The 18,008-nt window shown below is 45.2% G+C and overlaps 1 protein-coding gene across 2 annotated transcripts; it reads left to right on the top strand.

Moving 5' to 3' along the window:
• Positions 1 to 6,088: 6,088 nt before the first annotated feature.
• SYPL2 (synaptophysin like 2) lies at positions 6,089 to 17,840 on the top strand. 2 transcript variants are annotated; one of them, XM_049880152.1, is made up of 6 exons: positions 6,089 to 6,206; positions 6,378 to 6,452; positions 13,305 to 13,429; positions 14,043 to 14,244; positions 15,220 to 15,411; positions 16,703 to 17,840. In XM_049880152.1, the coding sequence occupies exons 1-6, from the start codon at positions 6,153 to 6,155 to the stop codon at positions 16,847 to 16,849; spliced, it is 795 nt and encodes a 264-aa protein (XP_049736109.1). In that variant the 5' UTR covers positions 6,089 to 6,152; the 3' UTR covers positions 16,850 to 17,840. The 2 variants fall into 2 exon arrangements, with proteins under 2 accessions (XP_049736109.1, XP_049736108.1); XM_049880151.1 differs by lacking the exons at positions 15,220 to 15,411; positions 16,703 to 17,840 and having other exon boundaries at positions 14,043 to 14,680.
• The last annotated feature ends 168 nt before the right edge of the window (positions 17,841 to 18,008 follow it).

Raw genomic sequence — 18,008 nt, 5'->3', positions numbered from 1 at the left:
TTCTCTGTGTCATCATTTCCAGAAAAAAAAATGAAACTCTTTAAACAATTATTTTACACAGTAATTGTCATGGATTTTATTTTTCATGATAATAAGACCCATTGATTTTTGCTCTTACATAGATATTTTAAAACTATTTTTTTCTGAAGCATGTATGAAGATTGGCCCTGGTGGCATAGTGGCTAACAGGCTTGGCTACTAACCAGAAGGCTGGCGGTTCGAACCCACCAACCACTCTGCAGGAGAAAGATGTGGCAGTTTGTTTCCATAAAGATTTACAGCCTTGGAAACCCTATGGGGGCAGTTCTGCTCTGTCCTGTAGGGTTGCTATGAGTCAGAATTGACTCAACAGCAGTGGGTTTGGTTTTGTATGAAGATTATGTTGTTTTTGAAACATATTAGGCCTTTAAAAACTATAAATCCAAATCTAACAGAATTAGGATTCCATATAATGGAAGTCATTTTACCAAAGGTCCAAGAAGTATTTAGTGTCTCCCAAGATTATTTAAATCAAAAAAACTATTAGGACAGAAATTTGGCAAGCAGTCAGTCTCCTTTTGTATGTAGCTGAAAGTGCCTCCACTCCTGACAGGCAGAGTCTTTTTGAAAATGAAACCTCTGCTATGGAATAATTTCATAGATTAAAAAAAGTACAGTTGTTATGCTTACAACATGACTTCAGCTTTTAAAAAAGCAGTAGCTCTCCAGAAAATTTAAGAGGAGGAATACTTTCCAATTCAATTTAGGAGGCTAGCATTACCCTGATATCAATACCAACACAGATAAACACAGATAATGCACAAAAAAAAAAGGAACTGCAAACCAATAGCCTTCATGAATATAGATGCAAATATTCTCAATAAAATATTAGAAAATTGAGTTTGTCAATGTATAAAAAGAATAATACACCATGATCCAGGGAGTTTATCCCCAAGAGGCAAGGCTGGTTCAATATTCAAAAATTAATCAATGAAATCTACCATACTAATAATCCAAAGAGAAAAAAAAACACATGATCATTATCAATTGGTACAGAAGAAGCACTTGACAAAATTCAACATCATTCATGATAAAAACTGTCAACAAATTAAGACTAGAGAGGAACTGTGTCAACTTAATAAAAGACATCTACAGAAATCTAGAGCTAACATCATACTAAATGGTAAAAAAAAAAAAAAAATGCTTTCCCTCTAAGATCAGGAACAAAGCAAGGATGTCCACTCTCACCATTCCTATTCAGCATTGTGTTAGAAGTTATAGCCAGTGCAACAGGGCAAGAAAATTATATAAAAAGCATGCAGGTTGTAAAGGAAGAAATAAAACTGTCTATATTTGCAAATGACATGATTGTCTATATCAAAAATCTCATGGAATCTATTTAAAAAAACTTATAGAACTAAAAAGTAAGTTTAGCAAGGTCACAGAATACAAGATTGAGAGATAAAAATCAATCATATTTTTATGCACTTTGTCAATTTAAAAAATACCATTTTTAATGGCTCCCCCAAAATAAAATACATACTTATCAAAACATGTATGTGATCTATATGCTTGAAACTACAAAATACTGATGAAAGAAATCAAAGAAGACCTAAATAAATGGAGAAACACACCATTTTCATGAATTAGAAGACTCAACATAGTGATGATATCAATTCGTCTAAATTGATCTATAGATTTAGAGCAATTCCAATCAAAATTCCAGCACGATTTTTTTTTCTTTGTAGATATAGACAAGCTGACTGTAAAATTTATTCAGAAAGGAAAAGGAACTAGAATAGCTAAATAAAATTTTGAAGAACAAAGTTGAAGGAATCATATTACCCGATTTTAGTATATGTGCTGCTAAAGTGAGCATATTACCCTATTTTAAGACCTACTTTAAAACTATGGAAGGAGCCCTGGTGGTGCAGTGGTCAAGCATTTACCTGCTAACTGAAAGGTTGGTGGTTCAAACCCACCAGCCGCTCCACGGGAGAAAGATGTAGCAGTCTGCTTTATAAAGATTACAACCTTGGGAGCCCTATGGGCAGTTCTACTCTGTCCTATAGGGCCACTATGAGTTGGAATCAACTTGATGGCAAAGGGTTACAAGTTGGAAAACTATGGTATCCAACACAATGTGGTATTGGCAGAGGGACATACACATAGATCAGTGGAGTAGAATAGAGATCCAGAAATAGACCTACAAATATGGTCAATTGATTTTTTACAAAATTGCAAACGCAATTCAATGGAGAAAGTATAGTCCTTTCAAAATATGGCTGGAACAATTGGACTATCCATATGCAAAAATAATGAACCTTGACCTAAATTCACACCTTACACAAAAGATAACTCAAAGTATCTCAATGTGAGGCATAAAACATTTAGATGAAAACATGGGACAAAATCTTCATGATCTAGGGTTAGGCAAAGTTCTTAGACATGATGCCAAAAACGCGACCCATGAAGTTTTAAAAAAGATAGACTGCACCAAATTTAAAGCTTCTGCTCTAGCAAAAGACACCGTTAATGTTGAACTGGTGTATGTAGTCCTATGTGTATTTTCACCACCTTAAAAAAAATAACAAAAAGACACTGCTCAGAGAATGAAAAGCATCTACAGACCGTGAGAAAATATTTGCAAATCATATGTGCAACAAAGGATGTACATCCAGAATATATATATAAAGAATTCTCAAAACTCAATAGTAAGAAACAACCCAGTTAAAAAATTGGCAAAGGACTTGAACAGACACTTTACCAAAGAAGATACGAAAATGGCAAAAAGCACACTAAAAGATGTTTAATATTGTTAGCCATTGGAGAAACGTAAATTAACACTACAATGAGATACTACTGCACATCTTTTATCGTGGCTCAGAAAAAAATACTAACAATACTAAGTGCTGACAAAGATGAAGGGCAACTGGAATACATTACTGGTAGGAGTGTAAAATGTTAGAGTCACTCTAGAAAACAGTTTGGTGGATTCTTATAAAGTTACGCATATATTTACTGTAAGACCTAGCAATATGAATTCTGGCCATTTACCCTAGAAATAAAGACTTAGGTTCAAAGAAACCTCTCCTAAAATGTTTATAGCAACTCTCCTCGTAATAGCTAAAAAATGAAAACAACCCTAATGTACTTCAACAAGTGAATGGATGAACAATATCCATTGAAATATGATGGATCGTATCTCATAGGGTAGAATATTGCTCAGCAATAAAAAGGGACAAACTACCAATGCATGCAACAATATGGATGAATCTCAAAAACATGAGTGGAAGAAGCTGGACATACAAGAGTACACACGGTATAATCCATTTATTTAAATCCTAGAAAAATGAATTCATAATGACAGCAAGCAGATCAGTGTTTGCCTGGTGATTGACTCCAAAAGGACAGCAGGGGGCTCTTTGGGGTGATGGAAATTTTCTGTATCTTGATTGTGGCGATGATTACATGTGTGTATACATATTTCAAAATTCAGAGTTGAAAATGTACACATCTTACAACACAGCCAGTCCACTTTTAGGTATAGAGCAATGTTTATCATACTGCTGGTAGGGACCCATTATTGGTGAATCATCAGATCAATTTAGTGTGTCTACCCAAACCAGTATCTACCCTGAAATTAATGAAGCTTAAACTTAAGGCCCCTCACTTGCAAAGCTTCTTACAAAGCCTGCTTCCTAATTTGGTATTCTTTTTCTAAAGGGGATCCCCAAATTGTATAAAATTTAGACCCAACAAAACCTGGATCTACGTCTGGATGTCCAGAATTTTTTTTAAAAGTACTAAATGGAATAGAAAATATGAGAGTGTTTTGTGAAACTTTTGTTTCCATTTACATAATGGGTCATGATGTATTTCTTATTAGAATTGGTGGTTTAAAAAAAACATTCAAAATTCAGTCTAGTAAAAAAGCAAAAAGTTGTGTACACAGTCAATGCAGCCGTGTTTGTAAGAGTGCACATTGAGAAACAATCTAAATGTCCATCAGTATGAGAATAAGTAAATACATCGTGGTATATACATGCAGTGAAATTCTATACAGCTAAAATAAATGAACCGAAGCTACATGAATCAAGCTAGATGACTCTCATAAACATAACACTAAGTGAAAAAACAGGTTGCTGAAGGTTACCTAAAGCAAGATATTATTTAGGTAAAGTTTAAAACTATTTAAAAAACAATACTATGTCTGGTGAGTTTCTATGTATTGTTTTAGATACATTCATGTTTAGGAAAAGTATGAAAACGTGTATGAAACTGATAAAGAAAATTTAGGACAAGACAGTGGTTACTTCTAGGGAGTAAGAGGGAGGGAGGGAATGCCAGGAGGTACACACAGGGCTTGATTTTATATGCAATTTTTCTTCTTTAAAGAATGAATTAGAGGCAAATAAAGAAAAGTGTTAAAGTTTGACAAGGCTGGTTGGTGGGTTACGGATTTCGCTGTGTTATTCTCTATTCTTTTCTGATCGTGCTGTATTCTGTATGCATACTGTTGGAAACATTGGTAGTAAGTATTATTTCGCATTCATGTAGTGTGGCATTTATACACATCACCCCACTTCATCCTCATGATGACCTTATGAAGTAAGCAGGACAGACATTATTATACCCTTTCCACAGTACAGGAACCTAAGACTGCAGAACAACGTATGAAGAGCTGAACTGGGAACTCAGCGGTTCCTTCATTAGCCTAAATCTGTACAGCAAGTCCTCTGGAGAAGTTTCCTTCAACAAGTCCAGGTGGCCTGATCCCAACCCAGGTCACTTGCCCCAGGAGAATCTTGGGAAGGCACTTTCTCAATGGGGGAATGAATTGTGTTAATAATAGCCAGAGTTTGTTCAAAAAGCAGTCATTCTGAAGTGTGTGTGTGCAGGGGGGCGATCTCCAAGAATGACTTTGTGATGAGATGGATATATATTTACAAGCCAATTCTTTGGAAGCACAGTCCCGTTCTCTCCTCCTGGCCCCTGCCCATTGTCTCACTCAATGTCCTTGGGCAAATAACTTAACCTTTTACTACTTACATTTATACTCCCGTAAAGCACATGTGTGATTTTCACGACTACCCACTGGGGGTGGAGGGGTTCCTGCAAAATAAAAATACTTTTTGCAAATTAAGGACTGATTTAAGTTTAATCAAAAGGCAACAATGTCAATTTTTCAATACAAACTATGTTCTTTGCCTACCCCCTTCTCCTAAAGCTTTGTTTTTTTTCCCACCCTCATTTAGTGACGGTCATTCTAAAGGAAATTGAATTTATTATTTATTTATTTGTTAATGAATAGTAATGCTTAAATTACTAATATAACACGGGGGTGCTTTTTGTGGTCAAAAATTAAAACGCTACCTAAATTTATAGGATTAAAATTGAGCAATTTATATCCCATTGCCTTTTCGTCTGTACTGGCACGTGAAGATTTGTTAAGCGCAAGATTTAGAACCTCGATTTTGGGGGTAAGTACCTTCAACACTGATAATGCCTGAGGAAAACTCCTTTAAGGTGTAGTATGACGTCGCTATTAGTCGGAATCGACTCGACGGCGCCTAGCAATAACATTATGGTATGCAAGAGGAGAAAAACCAACGCAGGGCGGCTTCGAATCCCAGGAAATTGGGGAAAGATAAACTAGGAACTCGTGCGTCTGCGCGCTCCAGGCGAGGGTTCCCGATTTTGTCGGTGGGACTGGAGCGGCTGTCGTGCTTCGGAGGGGACAGACACTGCAGGCTTCTGGCCAAGAGCCTGAGGCCCCTCGCGGCCGAGCTGTCCGCGGAAGCCACAGGTCCCTTTAAGGCGCAGGTTTGGCCCAGGGGGAGCGCAGGGGGCGGGAGGAGGGTTAGCAAGCGCTCGCCACGTGACTCGGCTGCCAAGTTCGCTCCGGAGTTTGACAGAAGTTTGAATCCGACTCGGGGGCTTTCTGCAGCCGGCGGGGCAGAGCCGCGGCCGCGGCCTCTGCGAGCGCGAGCAGCAGCGCCCGGCGACCCACCCCGCCAGCCCGGAGTCCGGCCCGCAGACCGCCACTCGCGCTCCACCCCCGCTCGCTACCCCAGCCGCGGGCCTGCAGCCCCCAGCCCCACCGCGCTCCCTGCAGCCTCCCGGCGAGGAAGCCGAATCCCGGCGCTGCACCCCGGCCCAGCTGCTCCAGCATGTCATCTACGGAGAGCTCGGCCCGCACCGCGGACAAGTCGCCGCGCCAGCAGGTACGTCCAGCGCGCCCCTCCGCCTCCGGGGCGCTCTCACCGCCCCCTCTCCACCTGGGTCTCTGCTCCAGCCGTTGTCCCTCTCTCTTCCCCTGGTGGGACTGGTGGGGAGGGGTCCCAGCGCTTTCCCTGCGCCCCCTACTGCCCTGACCCCCGGTCCTGTCTCCGCAGGTGGACCGCCTGGTCGTGGGGCTGCGCTGGCAGCGGCTGGAGGAGCCACTGGGCTTCATCAAAGTTCTCCAGTGGGTGAGTGGCTGTCCCAGCCTTAGGCTATTTCGGGAGCTTGGGCTGTGACGCTGCCCCGGAGCAATGTGGCTCGGGTGGGGGGTGGGGGCGCTGTGGCCGGGCCACGGCGGAAGGGTGGGGGGCGGTGACAGGTGGGCGGGGGAGGGGCAGTCTGGGCTGCTTCTCCAGCACTTGGTGGCAGGAGCGTGAGGAGGCAGGCATGTGGAGTCCGGGATTCGGTCCTTCTATGTGCAAGGAGCCTTTGCCCAGGGCGCTCACATTTCACCCGGGCGAGAGGACCCTGGTGTAACCTTTCCAGAGCTCTGATCCTGCACATACCACTCCTCGGTGGCGGGAGGGGGAGGAGGGCGACCAGGGGGACCGAGGTCCACGCTTCGAAGTGAGGGACGCCTCAGGGGGCAAAAAAGGGAAGGAGGCAGGGGATGGAAGCCATCCTACCCCCAAACCCACCGGGACCTGGCTTATCTTGGGAGTGGACATAGAGGGCAGGATCCTGATGCTCCGTTGTTGCCCTGTTGAGGTTACCTGGGTAATCTCGGTTCCTATAATTGAGTGACGGAGTGGGTGAAGGAATGAATGAAGCTCATGACTCTAGGATTAAATAAAAGAAATTTAAAAAATTTTAAAAAATCACACTGCAGCTAGTATGTGGCTGGTAGAGTAAGATAGAACACTGAGCTGGGAATCTGGGGCCTTGGGTTTCCAGCTGTGTGACCTTGGGCAAGGCGCTTCTCTGGGCTTCAGTTTCCTCATTAGCCAAATGGGAGGATATCTGTAGAATCCTCTTATGCTCTAAATGAGTTAAATCAAAAACCAAACCCCTTGCTGTTGAGTTGATTCTGACTCATAGCTACCCTGTATGACAGAGTAGAACTGCCCCATAGGGTTTCCAAGGAGCAGCTGGTGACTTTAGATTAGCAGCCGAGCTCTTAACTACTGTGCCACCAGGGCTCCCTGAATGGGTTAGAATGCTACAAAATTGCCCTACTTTAAGACTTCCCTGTGACCTTGAAGAAGGTACTACATCCAGGGCCTCAGTTTCCCCTATACTCTCTAGGAGAAGTAGCATCTCCTTGCCTCACTAGTACTTTGAGACATTGGTGTGCTCCCTGTCCTTCCCAGAGCCCAAGGCTTCCTGGGTGTAAATTAGGAATGTGGACAGATACAGTCACTCTTTCAAATCATAAAGATTTGTGAGCATTTAGTGCACTATGGCAGAAGAGATTTGAGCTAGACCATCTACCCACAAATGGTGTGCGAATAACTTCAGGTGTCCTCAGTACAGAATTCAGCTTGGGAATAAGTTACCATTAATGCTGAGGAGAACTGCGTTCTAAAGGGCTTTGAACTCACTGGAGACAGGAGTTAGCAGCGTGTCACCAATTCCTAAATTGTGATTTGAACGAGAATCATCAGATCTGGCATTCAGGGGCAATAGAGCATTCAGGGTTATCTCTGGGTATCTGAGGCCCTGATTGGGGCTACAGGCCAGCCTGAGAGTGCCCAAATGGGAACTCTGGGACCTGGCAGGGACTTTGCACTCTCCCTACTGCCTCAAGAGCAGTTGGACTGACTGCTAAGTGAGCTCCTTCATGGCCCCCCACTACCTGTTCTGACCCACCACTTGAGTGAGAGAGGTGGCCGTATAAGAATGATATTAAGACACCAAGTGACTGGCACCCAGAACTAGCTGAACCACCATGAGTGATCTAGAGGAACAGAACCTGAAATATAATAGTATAATTTTATCATTAAACTAGACAAATGGATCTAAGAGAAATTTGAAAAAGATTGTTAAAGGATGAGGGAAAGAATGAGTTTATTAGACCATGGAGTCATCTTCCCTGGAGAGATTTTGAAAAGCTTCCTTCTTCAATCCTTCCATCTTTTTCTCCCCTCCCCCACACCCTCCTCCTTATCAATAGATCCAATATTTCTATAAAGGCTGCATAAAGCAATGTGCAGGGAGATAATCCAGTCTTGTCCCAGGGTCAGCACTGATGCCCTAAGAGCTAAGACCTCTTTGACTTTTCTGATGCTTGACTTCTTAGAGAAGGGTTATGTAAAACAAAAGCCCCTTTCTCTCGATAATGCTAAGTCCTGGGGCCTGGACCAGACTCTGAACTCAGTCTTCATTCACAGGGTAGCATCATAAGGCAACATGGTTTGTTCTTACTGTCATCCTCACAGCCTGGGTTCAGGGGACATGAGTTTCACTTGTCCTGAATCTCTGCAGATAAAAAAAAAGCTAACATTAAAGTACATGAGGACTAGCACCAGAAATAACAGTGGAAATGTCATTTAATTCATTTCCTGCTTGGAGGGATCAAGTGCTTCTGACTGGAGAAGGAAAAAAACAAACACACACAAATCTTGTAGTGATTGTAATGGTAATCAGAAAATTTTGTTGCTATTATTATCAAAAAGCAAAGGTTTTACTGGAATCCTTGCAAGAAGGAGGTAATGTTACTATTTTACTAGTCAGGTGCTTAGAGGTTTTTTTCTTAATTCAAAAATTCACTAATCTCACCCTCGATTCCAATTTTAGAGACTTGCTAAGTCTACACTAAGCTAAAGAAGTAGGATGGGTATAGCTCAATTATTCGAGAATGAGTTTTTTTTAAAAAAAAAGAAAAAGGCTGCCTCTGAGGTCAGATGAACCTTGGTTTGAATGCAGCCACCTCTGCTTTCTAGCCATGGAACCCTGGGTAAGTGATGAAGCCTTTATGGACCTCAGTTTCCTTACCTGTAAATGGGGTTGAGACCTATCTCACAGGCTCACTGGGAGGATTACAGGAAGAACTATCTGTAAAGCATCTGCCCTAGGGAACATTCAGGAGGATCACAGGAAGCCTGGCACTCCAGAAGGTATTCAGTAAGCATTGGGTCCCTTCCCTCCTATTCCTGAACCTCTCCTTCCCCTTGATCCTTAGTAACACTTCCCCCCGCCCCCATGCAGGCTGTCCAGCTAAACTTAACTGTTCAGTGAGATTATTCAAATGTCACTGCCAAATTCTTGCTTTAATGATAAAGTACAAAAGAATCTTCTGGGTTACTTTGTTCTTGTTCCCATTTGCTTATAAGTAAGTCATATTGTCTTTAACTGGGTGTGCCCCTGATCAACAATTCACCTTTGGGGCACCAACATTACATGTTTGCTTCTGGGGTCTCTGTGATGAAAATGAGCTATTTCAATCAGCATGGGGAAGGTAAAAGAACACCATCAGAATCCATAAAACCTAGAGGATGATTGTGGGAAAAGAATTTCCCTGTACCCTGCACTAACTGGTGGTATTAGAGTTCTCAAGACTGACTAGTCAGCATCAAAGTGGAGCCTCATCCTTAAACCGGGAAGGTTATTCTGACACCTTTTCCAAAGAGATGCAGAGGCAGGAGGGGGAGGAGCTGAGGTGGCCATGCCTGAACCACCCCCTACACCCAGTCCCTAGCAATGCAGGTCCAAGAAGGGGAAGGCTGATGGGCACCAGAACTCCAGAGATTCTCCTTGTCCCGGGCCCCCACCTTCTCCTTGGCTTCTGTTCATTATGACCAGTTTGCTTATCTCAGAGTCTTGTGGTTAGTGACAAGGGTAGTTTCAGTTCTTTCCCTCTCTTCCCTGTGGCTCAGACACGTAGCACAGTTAGGGAAGAAACCAAATCTGATGCCGAAAGGTGGAGGGGTAGAAATCGTGGAGGGGGTTCAGCAAGGGTATCCTTCTCTGCCCCTGTGTCCCAGGCACAGAGCTACTTTCTCCATCCTTGCCGTGCATGGTAGAGTTCTCTATTTTAACCTTAATAATTGTGATGCAGGCTTTTGTTTTTGTTTGCTTGTTTTAACATGACACTGTCCTTTCTGGATGTGAACTCTTGAGAGCAGGAGCTGGGTCTGATTCATCTCTGTGTCTTCAGCACCAGTATTTGAATATTTGTTGAATTAATGAATGATGTGGAAAGAGCAGCGGACAGGGAGTCAGCAGATGTGAATCCTAAGCCTGGCTCTCACATTAGCCAAATGTGACCTTGGGAAAGTCGCTTAGTCTTTTGGGGCTTCGGTTTACATCTCTGTGAAATGAGACTGTTGGACTTGGTAATTTCTGAGATCCTTTTTCCTCTGCTGTTGTCTGAACCTGTGAAATTCTCCTCAGATTTTTCCCTTCTTCCCCTGGTATAGCAAACTGTCTGTTATTTGGCACCATCTGATTAAGTGATGTTCAGATTTAATAATATATGCTGGATAATAAAGAGTTATCCAAGGTTCCTGACATTCAAAGAATCAGAATATAAGAGAATACACATAATACTAAAGTGTATTCTTATGGGTATATCTGCCATCTGAGGAATCGGAAAGCAGGGCTCAGGACTTTTAGAACTTCAAGGTCATCATCTAGACACAGTAGAATTTTCTGAGATGATGGAAAAGTTCTGTCATCTGTGCTGTCCAGTTTGGTACTTGCTAGTCACGTGCGACTGTCGGATGCTTGAAATGAGGAACTCGGTTTTTCATTTTATTTAATTAAAATAATCGCAGGTGGCTGGAGGCTATTATATTGGATAGTGCACCTCTAGAATATGAGCTCCCTGAGGACAGGGACTTTTTTTCTTGTTTGTTCACTGTTAGAACAATGCCTGGTACATAGTAGATGCTCAGTAAATATTCTTTCTGTAGATGCTCAGGAGTGCCTGTCAAAAGAGTGTTAACGAAGAGAAAACTCCGTAGCTGACTGTTCACTTCTCCAAATTAGAAATACCTACTTTCTTAGGGAACGTTTATGGAGCCATTCACTGACTCATTGCCAACATGTAAAAATATATCCAGCCGTGCTGCCTTTCCTAGAATGTGACACCCTAATTGTGTTCAGTTCTGGGCACCAGAAGCTAAGAAGGATAAAGGAACTTCCAAGAGGAATCAGAGAGGCACAGAGCTGAGAGAGAAGGAGAGAATTCCTATAAGGAAAAGCTTAACAGCATAACAGCGTGAGAGCATAACAATGATTGTGAGCACGGCGCAGGACCGGGCAGTGTTTCATTCTGTGGTACATAGGGTCGCTGTGAGTCGAAACTGACTTGATGGCACCTAACAACAACATAAGGAAGAGCTAGAGAATTTCCATTATTATGCCACGAGTATGTAAAGGGTAACTGAGCAAAGGGTTTGAGTGACTTCTAACTGTTAAAAAGATGAGCAAACAGGGTTCTACTGCAGCCTCGAGATTTAAGTTCATTGAGGCCATTATTCAGGCACTGGAGAGAGGTTTCCTGGATGGCTTTAAAAATGGGGAGAATCCTCAATGGTATGGAATGAATCTCCTAGGAACAGAGAGGTACCAATTGTGACCTTTAGAGAGGGGTCAGTGGCTCCAGCATGGAGAAGACCTGCCAGACCAGGTGATGCAAGGCAGACACCACCCAGGGACAGAGCACAGCTGTTGGCAGGCCCAGCCAAGAGCACATTACCCTCAAAGAATGGAAGACTTCCAGAGCTGGAAAAGGGCTCTAGATTATCTACTCCCAACCCCTCATTTTACAGGTGAGAAAAGACTCAGAGAAGGGACTGATATCAGAGGCCACCCAACTAATTAGTGACAGGGCCAGGACTAGAACCCAGATTTCCTGACTCCTGATCCAGGTCTCTTTCTACTCCATAATACTAACAAGCATTAGCAAAATAATATGTGCACAACTCTATTCTCTTCACTGGATACAGGACTGGGATGTAGATTAACTGTCTTCTAGGTGCTTAATGTCCAAGATGCTGAGTCACAGAGAAACATATAGAAAGTGAATGATACAGAATAAGCTCACTGCTAAGTAAGAGTGATTACATTGCATACAAGCCAATGGTAAGCTCACAGGAAACCGGGCCGGGGTTGACAATGTGGGAGGATAAATGGATTCCAATTTGTCATCTCCTTTCCTAACCAAAGAAATTTGAAAGCCATCGAGTGAGAAAATTTCATTTCACTGAAGGCGGGAGGTTTAGTGAAATGTGTTGAAAGGTGGAGAGGAAAACAAGTCAAGTGCTCTGAAATGCCTGTGGTTCTTAACATCGAGAAATGGCACCATCAACAGATTACTGAGGGAAACACCAGTAAGGAAATAGTAGAAAACTGATAAGGCAAGTGGAGGGCACTTTTCTCTGGGCTTGAGCCAGGACTGTCAGCTTTGGCCCAGCTGGTCAGCACTGCCACCAGAATGAAACGTGCCTTTGGGGTGGAAGAGGACTTAGGCTGGCAGTACCGTGGGGCAGCAATGTGGCCTCTGCCAGTTGGTCCCTCTAAAAGCTTGGCAGAAGTTGTCCCCTCCAGCTACACTCTCAGTACTGAAGCAGGAAGCCACAAGGTAATGACAAGACTCGATGGCTGGTTCGAAGGCGAAATAGAAATTGTTCCAGTTATGCCTGATCTACGCCGGTGCAGAGGATGCTATTTCTGGGGGTGCTTCTCCCTTGGGGAGGAAATCCAAGTCTAGTTTTAAGCTAGAAGTTTCCAAAAGCTCGACTTGGCAGAGGTTTTGTGTTAGTCATCATCTTAAGGGCATCTGGTTCTCAATATCATGGTCAATGGAAAGACCTGGAAACTGTCCATTTTCTCTCACTTCATCTCCTTCCCGGGCACTACTTATTGCTAACCTTATTCATTTGGCCATTTGGCCCAGCAGCCTGTGCAGTGAACACAGCAGCCTGAGGCTGGGAGACCGGTGGAGGCCATGGGTTCCTGCCCAGCAGGAGCTTGATTAAAGAGAATCCTTCTCCCCCCATATCTGTACCCTGCTGAGAGTCAGGGGTGGTACCGAGGGAATTTATCTTGGCCCGCTGAGGACTTCTGACTCTTAAAGGGACTTTACTCTCCCCCAGCTCTTTGCTATTTTCGCCTTTGGGTCCTGCGGCTCCTACAGCGGGGAGACAGGAGCAACGGTTCGCTGCAACAACGAAGCCAAGGACGTGAGCTCCATCCTTGTTGCATTCGGCTATCCCTTCAGGTGAGCAGGAATTTGTTCTGACCCAGCACAGCCTCTCTCACTGGATTGGCAGGTCCTGCTTGGTTCTCCACCTCTGGAAGTCTAAAGACTATTTGTTGTGTGCTACTCCCTATTCAAAGAGAATTATAAGACTTAGGTCCTTCCTTCACTTTAGGAATTCCAGACACACTGACCAGGGAAAAACATAAGGGAAACATGGATAGATCATTGTTACAATAATGTTCCAGTCCATAGACAACCAACAGCAGGGATCATAGGCCTCTGCTTTCCCAGGGGACAGAACAAAGCCCATCTGCATAGTGGTTTGACTTCCAGAAATAGACTATATTATGGTTGTGACCTGAAGGGCCCTGGAAATACTTGGGCAGGATAGATAAGTGTCGGGTGGCAGCTGAGGAGGATGTAGGGTTTGACTGGAATCCCCAGAGAGTTTGTGAGGATCCTGTCTTGACTGAAAGGGCCCATCAAGAAACATTACTCCCTAAGTACTCCTGCCCCTTGGCTCTGAAAGAGTCTCAGGGTCAGAACTAGTACAGGACTACTCCACGGGCCCCCTGCCTCCACAGGAAGCGGCCTTTCCTGAGCTCAGCATGGCCTCGCCTTCTGCCTGCAGGTTGAACCGGGTCCAGTATGAGATGCCCCTCTGTGATGATGAATCCACCTCCAAGACCCTGCACCTCATGGGGGACTTCTCTGCCCCCGCTGAGTTCTTTGTGACCCTGGGCATCTTTTCCTTCTTCTACACTATGGCCGCTCTTATCCTCTACCTGCGCTTCAACAAGCTGTACACGGAGAACAAGCGCTTCCCGCTAGTGGTGAGTGGGCAGGTCAGAGAAACTGGGAGGATGTTCCTTCTGGAACTGAAGGCAGAGCTGGGAAGGCAGGAGTGCAGGTTAGGGAGGACAAATATGGCAGCCTTCCTGGGCTCTGACATTCGTATTTGGAACCTCCTAAATCTCCCTGCCAGCTCTTTGCTGTTGGTCCCTTCAGGAGCTGTGGCTCCCACAGTTCCCCATGCCAGTGAAAGTCCCAACTCTCAGGACTCTGCCCCTACCAACCTCCCATTTCTCCTCCTGCTCTCCAACCTCCTCCTGCTCTCAGGAGGCACAATAGCAGTATTGAGAAACAGGCTCTCGAGTCAGGCTGTGTGGCTTTGAATCGCAACCTGTCCCTTACTAGCTATGTGATCTTGCACATATTACTTATCTTCTCAAAGCTTCAGTTTCCTCAACTCTAAAATGGGAATAAAAATAGTACCTTCCTCATAGTGGTTTGGGGGTATAAAATGAGATAACACATGTAAAGTATCTAGTACATAAAAAAAAAAAAAAGTACATAGGCAGCCTTAATAAGTGTTAGCTGGTAATAATATTCCCCTTTACTCTCTTCCTATCCCAGGCATGCAAGGGGTGCCTCAGAGGACCCCACTTGTCCACTGAAGTCTGCCCTCACTCTGTCACCAGTTACAGCTCAGCCATGGTGATCAAAGGAAAGGCTGGAAGGGGAGAGTTGGAAGTTTAGGCTACTTGGGTTTTGAAGTGAAGCTGACCAGCAGATGTCCTTGTACATTTTTGCCTAACCGTAGTTTGCAGGGCTGAGAGTCAGGATTCCTTTGGTGGCAGTAAACACTCAGGTCGATCTGGGCTCCCGAGGCTCTAGGTCTTGGGCAGGCTGGGAAGAGGCAGCTGTCCTGGGACCCCAGGATCCTAGTGCATTACGGCAGTTCCAAAAGAAGTAGCAGCTTGTGGGGCCCTTTGTGAGTGCATTTCCTGTCCCTCTGCTCCTACTAGGACTTCTGCGTGACTGTCTCCTTCACCTTCTTCTGGCTGGTAGCTGCAGCTGCCTGGGGCAAGGGCCTGACCGACATCAAGGGGGCTACCCGGCCATCCAGCCTGACTGCAGCTATGTCTGTGTGCCACGGAGAAGAAGCTGTGTGCAGTGCGGGGGCCACGCCTTCCATGGGCCTGGCCAACATCTCCGTGGTGAGACCTCTGGCTCTGCAGGGGCCTGGGGGAGGCAGTGCTATCCCAGCTGCCCAGGCCCATTCCAGCTAGTAGGTTCTGAGAGGGGCAGAGAGGATGTCCCCAGAGCTGATGTTCCCTGCACCTGATGCTGGCTGCTGGACCCTGGCAGACCCTGATCAGACATTATGTGATGGGGGGAACTTGAGAGCCACTTGGCCTCCTGTTCTTTCCTCCTTCTGCACTCTGGCTTCCCATTTCCCTTCTCTTTTCCTTTCCTCCAGGCATGCTCATGCTCCTCCTGCCTGCTTTACAGTGTGCATTCGTGTGTGTGTGTGTACATGTGAGCATGTGAAGGAGGAGCACTGTCAGGAGCTCAAAGCTGGGAGCAGGCCCAGAGTAAGTGAGAAGGGGCTCATTATTGCTCAGTCCTCCAGGCTGGAAAGGGCCTTCCTGGTAGTGGTGGGTCCAGCTGGCATGCACATGTTTGGCTATACCAGTTATTAAAATCTTCAAGTATTTCCGTATCAGTTTGTAAATAGCTGAGGCCTTGAGCTTCTTAAATGCCCCCAATGATCCCAGCCACCTCAGCCCAGCACTGGTGAGCCTGAACCTCACCATAGCCCAGCAGCTGAAGGGTTTAATGGCTACACACTAAACAGTCTTCTGGACCTTGCTGGAGCCCAGCATTTTATTGTGAAAAATTTCACACATAGAGCAAAGTTGAAAGAATTTGACGGTGAACACCCACGTACTCACCACCTAGACTATACCATTAACATTTTACCAGACTTGCTTTATCACACACCTACCTGCCTCTTCCCATCCATCAATCCATCTTATTTTTAATGCATTTCAAAGTTAATTGCAGACATTAATACACTTCCTCTTAAGCAACTCCTGCTGATAGGTTTTTAAATGTTTTGAATAAATATTTGAATATAGCCCTGGCTGGGTCCCTGGCCCTTCAGAAGGAGCACCTTGGACAGTTCCAGCCACACCCACCCTGCAGAAGGTGCCTCAAACAGGGCCCCACGTGGGGTCTTGGCTCTTGGCTCCTTGCTATGCTTTGCAAAATGCAGGAACAGAGTTAGACGCTTTAACCCGAGATTCCTTTAGTGGATGATGGCCTGGAACCCTGTCTCTATCCAGTTCTCTTTCTTTTAGTCTTTCTTGAAAGTCCTCTGTGTCTCTTCCTGCCACACCCATGAGTGCATGTGCGCACGTGCACACACACACAGGAGCTCCCCCCTTCTTGTTCTCACAGAGTCCCCCTTAGTATTCTCACAAACTCCCCCTGATGTCTTTGCAGCTCTTTGGCTTTATCAACTTCTTCCTGTGGGCCGGGAACTGTTGGTTTGTGTTCAAGGAGACTCCGTGGCATGGGCAGAGCCAGGAGCAGAGCCAGGGCCCCAGCCAGGAGAGCGTAGCTGAGCAAGGAGCCGTGGAAAAGCAGTAAGCAACCCTCACCTGATTACTCCCGAACTGGACAGCACCTCTTCCACCATCTCTGGCTTCCAGGACCTTCTTCTTCCTCCTCCTTCAACTCCCCTCCCCAATCATTCTGGGTTTTGAGCTTTGAGAAGATGGATGAGCAGGCATCAGCTGTCTGAAACCTGGGCAGCCCTTTCAGTGGCTTTCTGTCCCTCGTTTTGCTGGAACCCCAGATGTCAGGAGCTAAGTGCTTCTTGTCTACTGCCTGGACCCAGGGATCTTACTTGAGGTCTTACTGATACCCTCACAGCCTCTAAGAACCAGCCTCTGCTGCAGGTGAGGGTTGGGGGCAGGAGACCAGAGCCCTGAGACTGGTTCCTGGCAGCCTCCTTTATCTCAACCTGTCCAGCTTCAATAAAAGGGAGGAGGGGAAATTGGCTGGCAGCCTTCTCCTTGGTCCCTGGTGTGGAAGGCCCAGCAGTGGTTTGGTGACCCCTCCTCAATGGTTGTCATCCGGTTCTGTGTCTGCAGTGATCTCCGGTCAGCCCAGAGCTCGGTGTGCTTCCCACTCTCCTCTCTGGCCTCTGCTTGCCCACAGAGTCCACCATATATGAACCAGGGAGGCTGACAGGCCTAGAAAACAGCTCTTTAGAGGGTCCTAATGAGGCCTGGAATCAGTGGGGAGTAGATAAATTGCAACCAAGTTGCAATTTCAGTTATCCCCATAAGAAACTACAGCCAGAAAGCTTGCTGGCAGAAATGAGTTTCTTCTGTTCCCTCTGTCTCCCCACCACCCAGGCAAGGGCACTTTCCACCAACATTTAAACTCATTAAAAAACAAAACAAAACAAAACCCTTTGCTGTTGAGTCAGAGTAGAACTGCCCTATAGGGTTTCTGAGGAGTGGCTGGTGGATTCAAAATGCAGACCTTTTGGTTAATGGCTGAGTTCTTAACCACTGCACTACCAGGGCTCCCTAAACTTATACTTACCCTAAAAACTCCTGACCTTCCTCCCTCGTGGGCTTGGTCTTACACTTGGGATACAAGAAGAGAGGTCTAGGAGTCTCTCCATTTCAACTACCCCCCACCCAACTCCAACCTCTCTGTCCATCTCTTTATCCAGCCTCTTGAGTAAGAGGCACTTGAGATCCTTTTTGAAGACTGTCCAGGCCTTCCTTTCATT

The sequence above is a fragment of the Elephas maximus genome, chromosome 3, assembly GCF_024166365.1.
Source record: "Elephas maximus indicus isolate mEleMax1 chromosome 3, mEleMax1 primary haplotype, whole genome shotgun sequence".
In the NCBI taxonomy this organism is placed as follows: domain Eukaryota; kingdom Metazoa; phylum Chordata; class Mammalia; order Proboscidea; family Elephantidae; genus Elephas; species Elephas maximus.
This window is presented reverse-complemented; position numbering and strand designations above follow the sequence as displayed.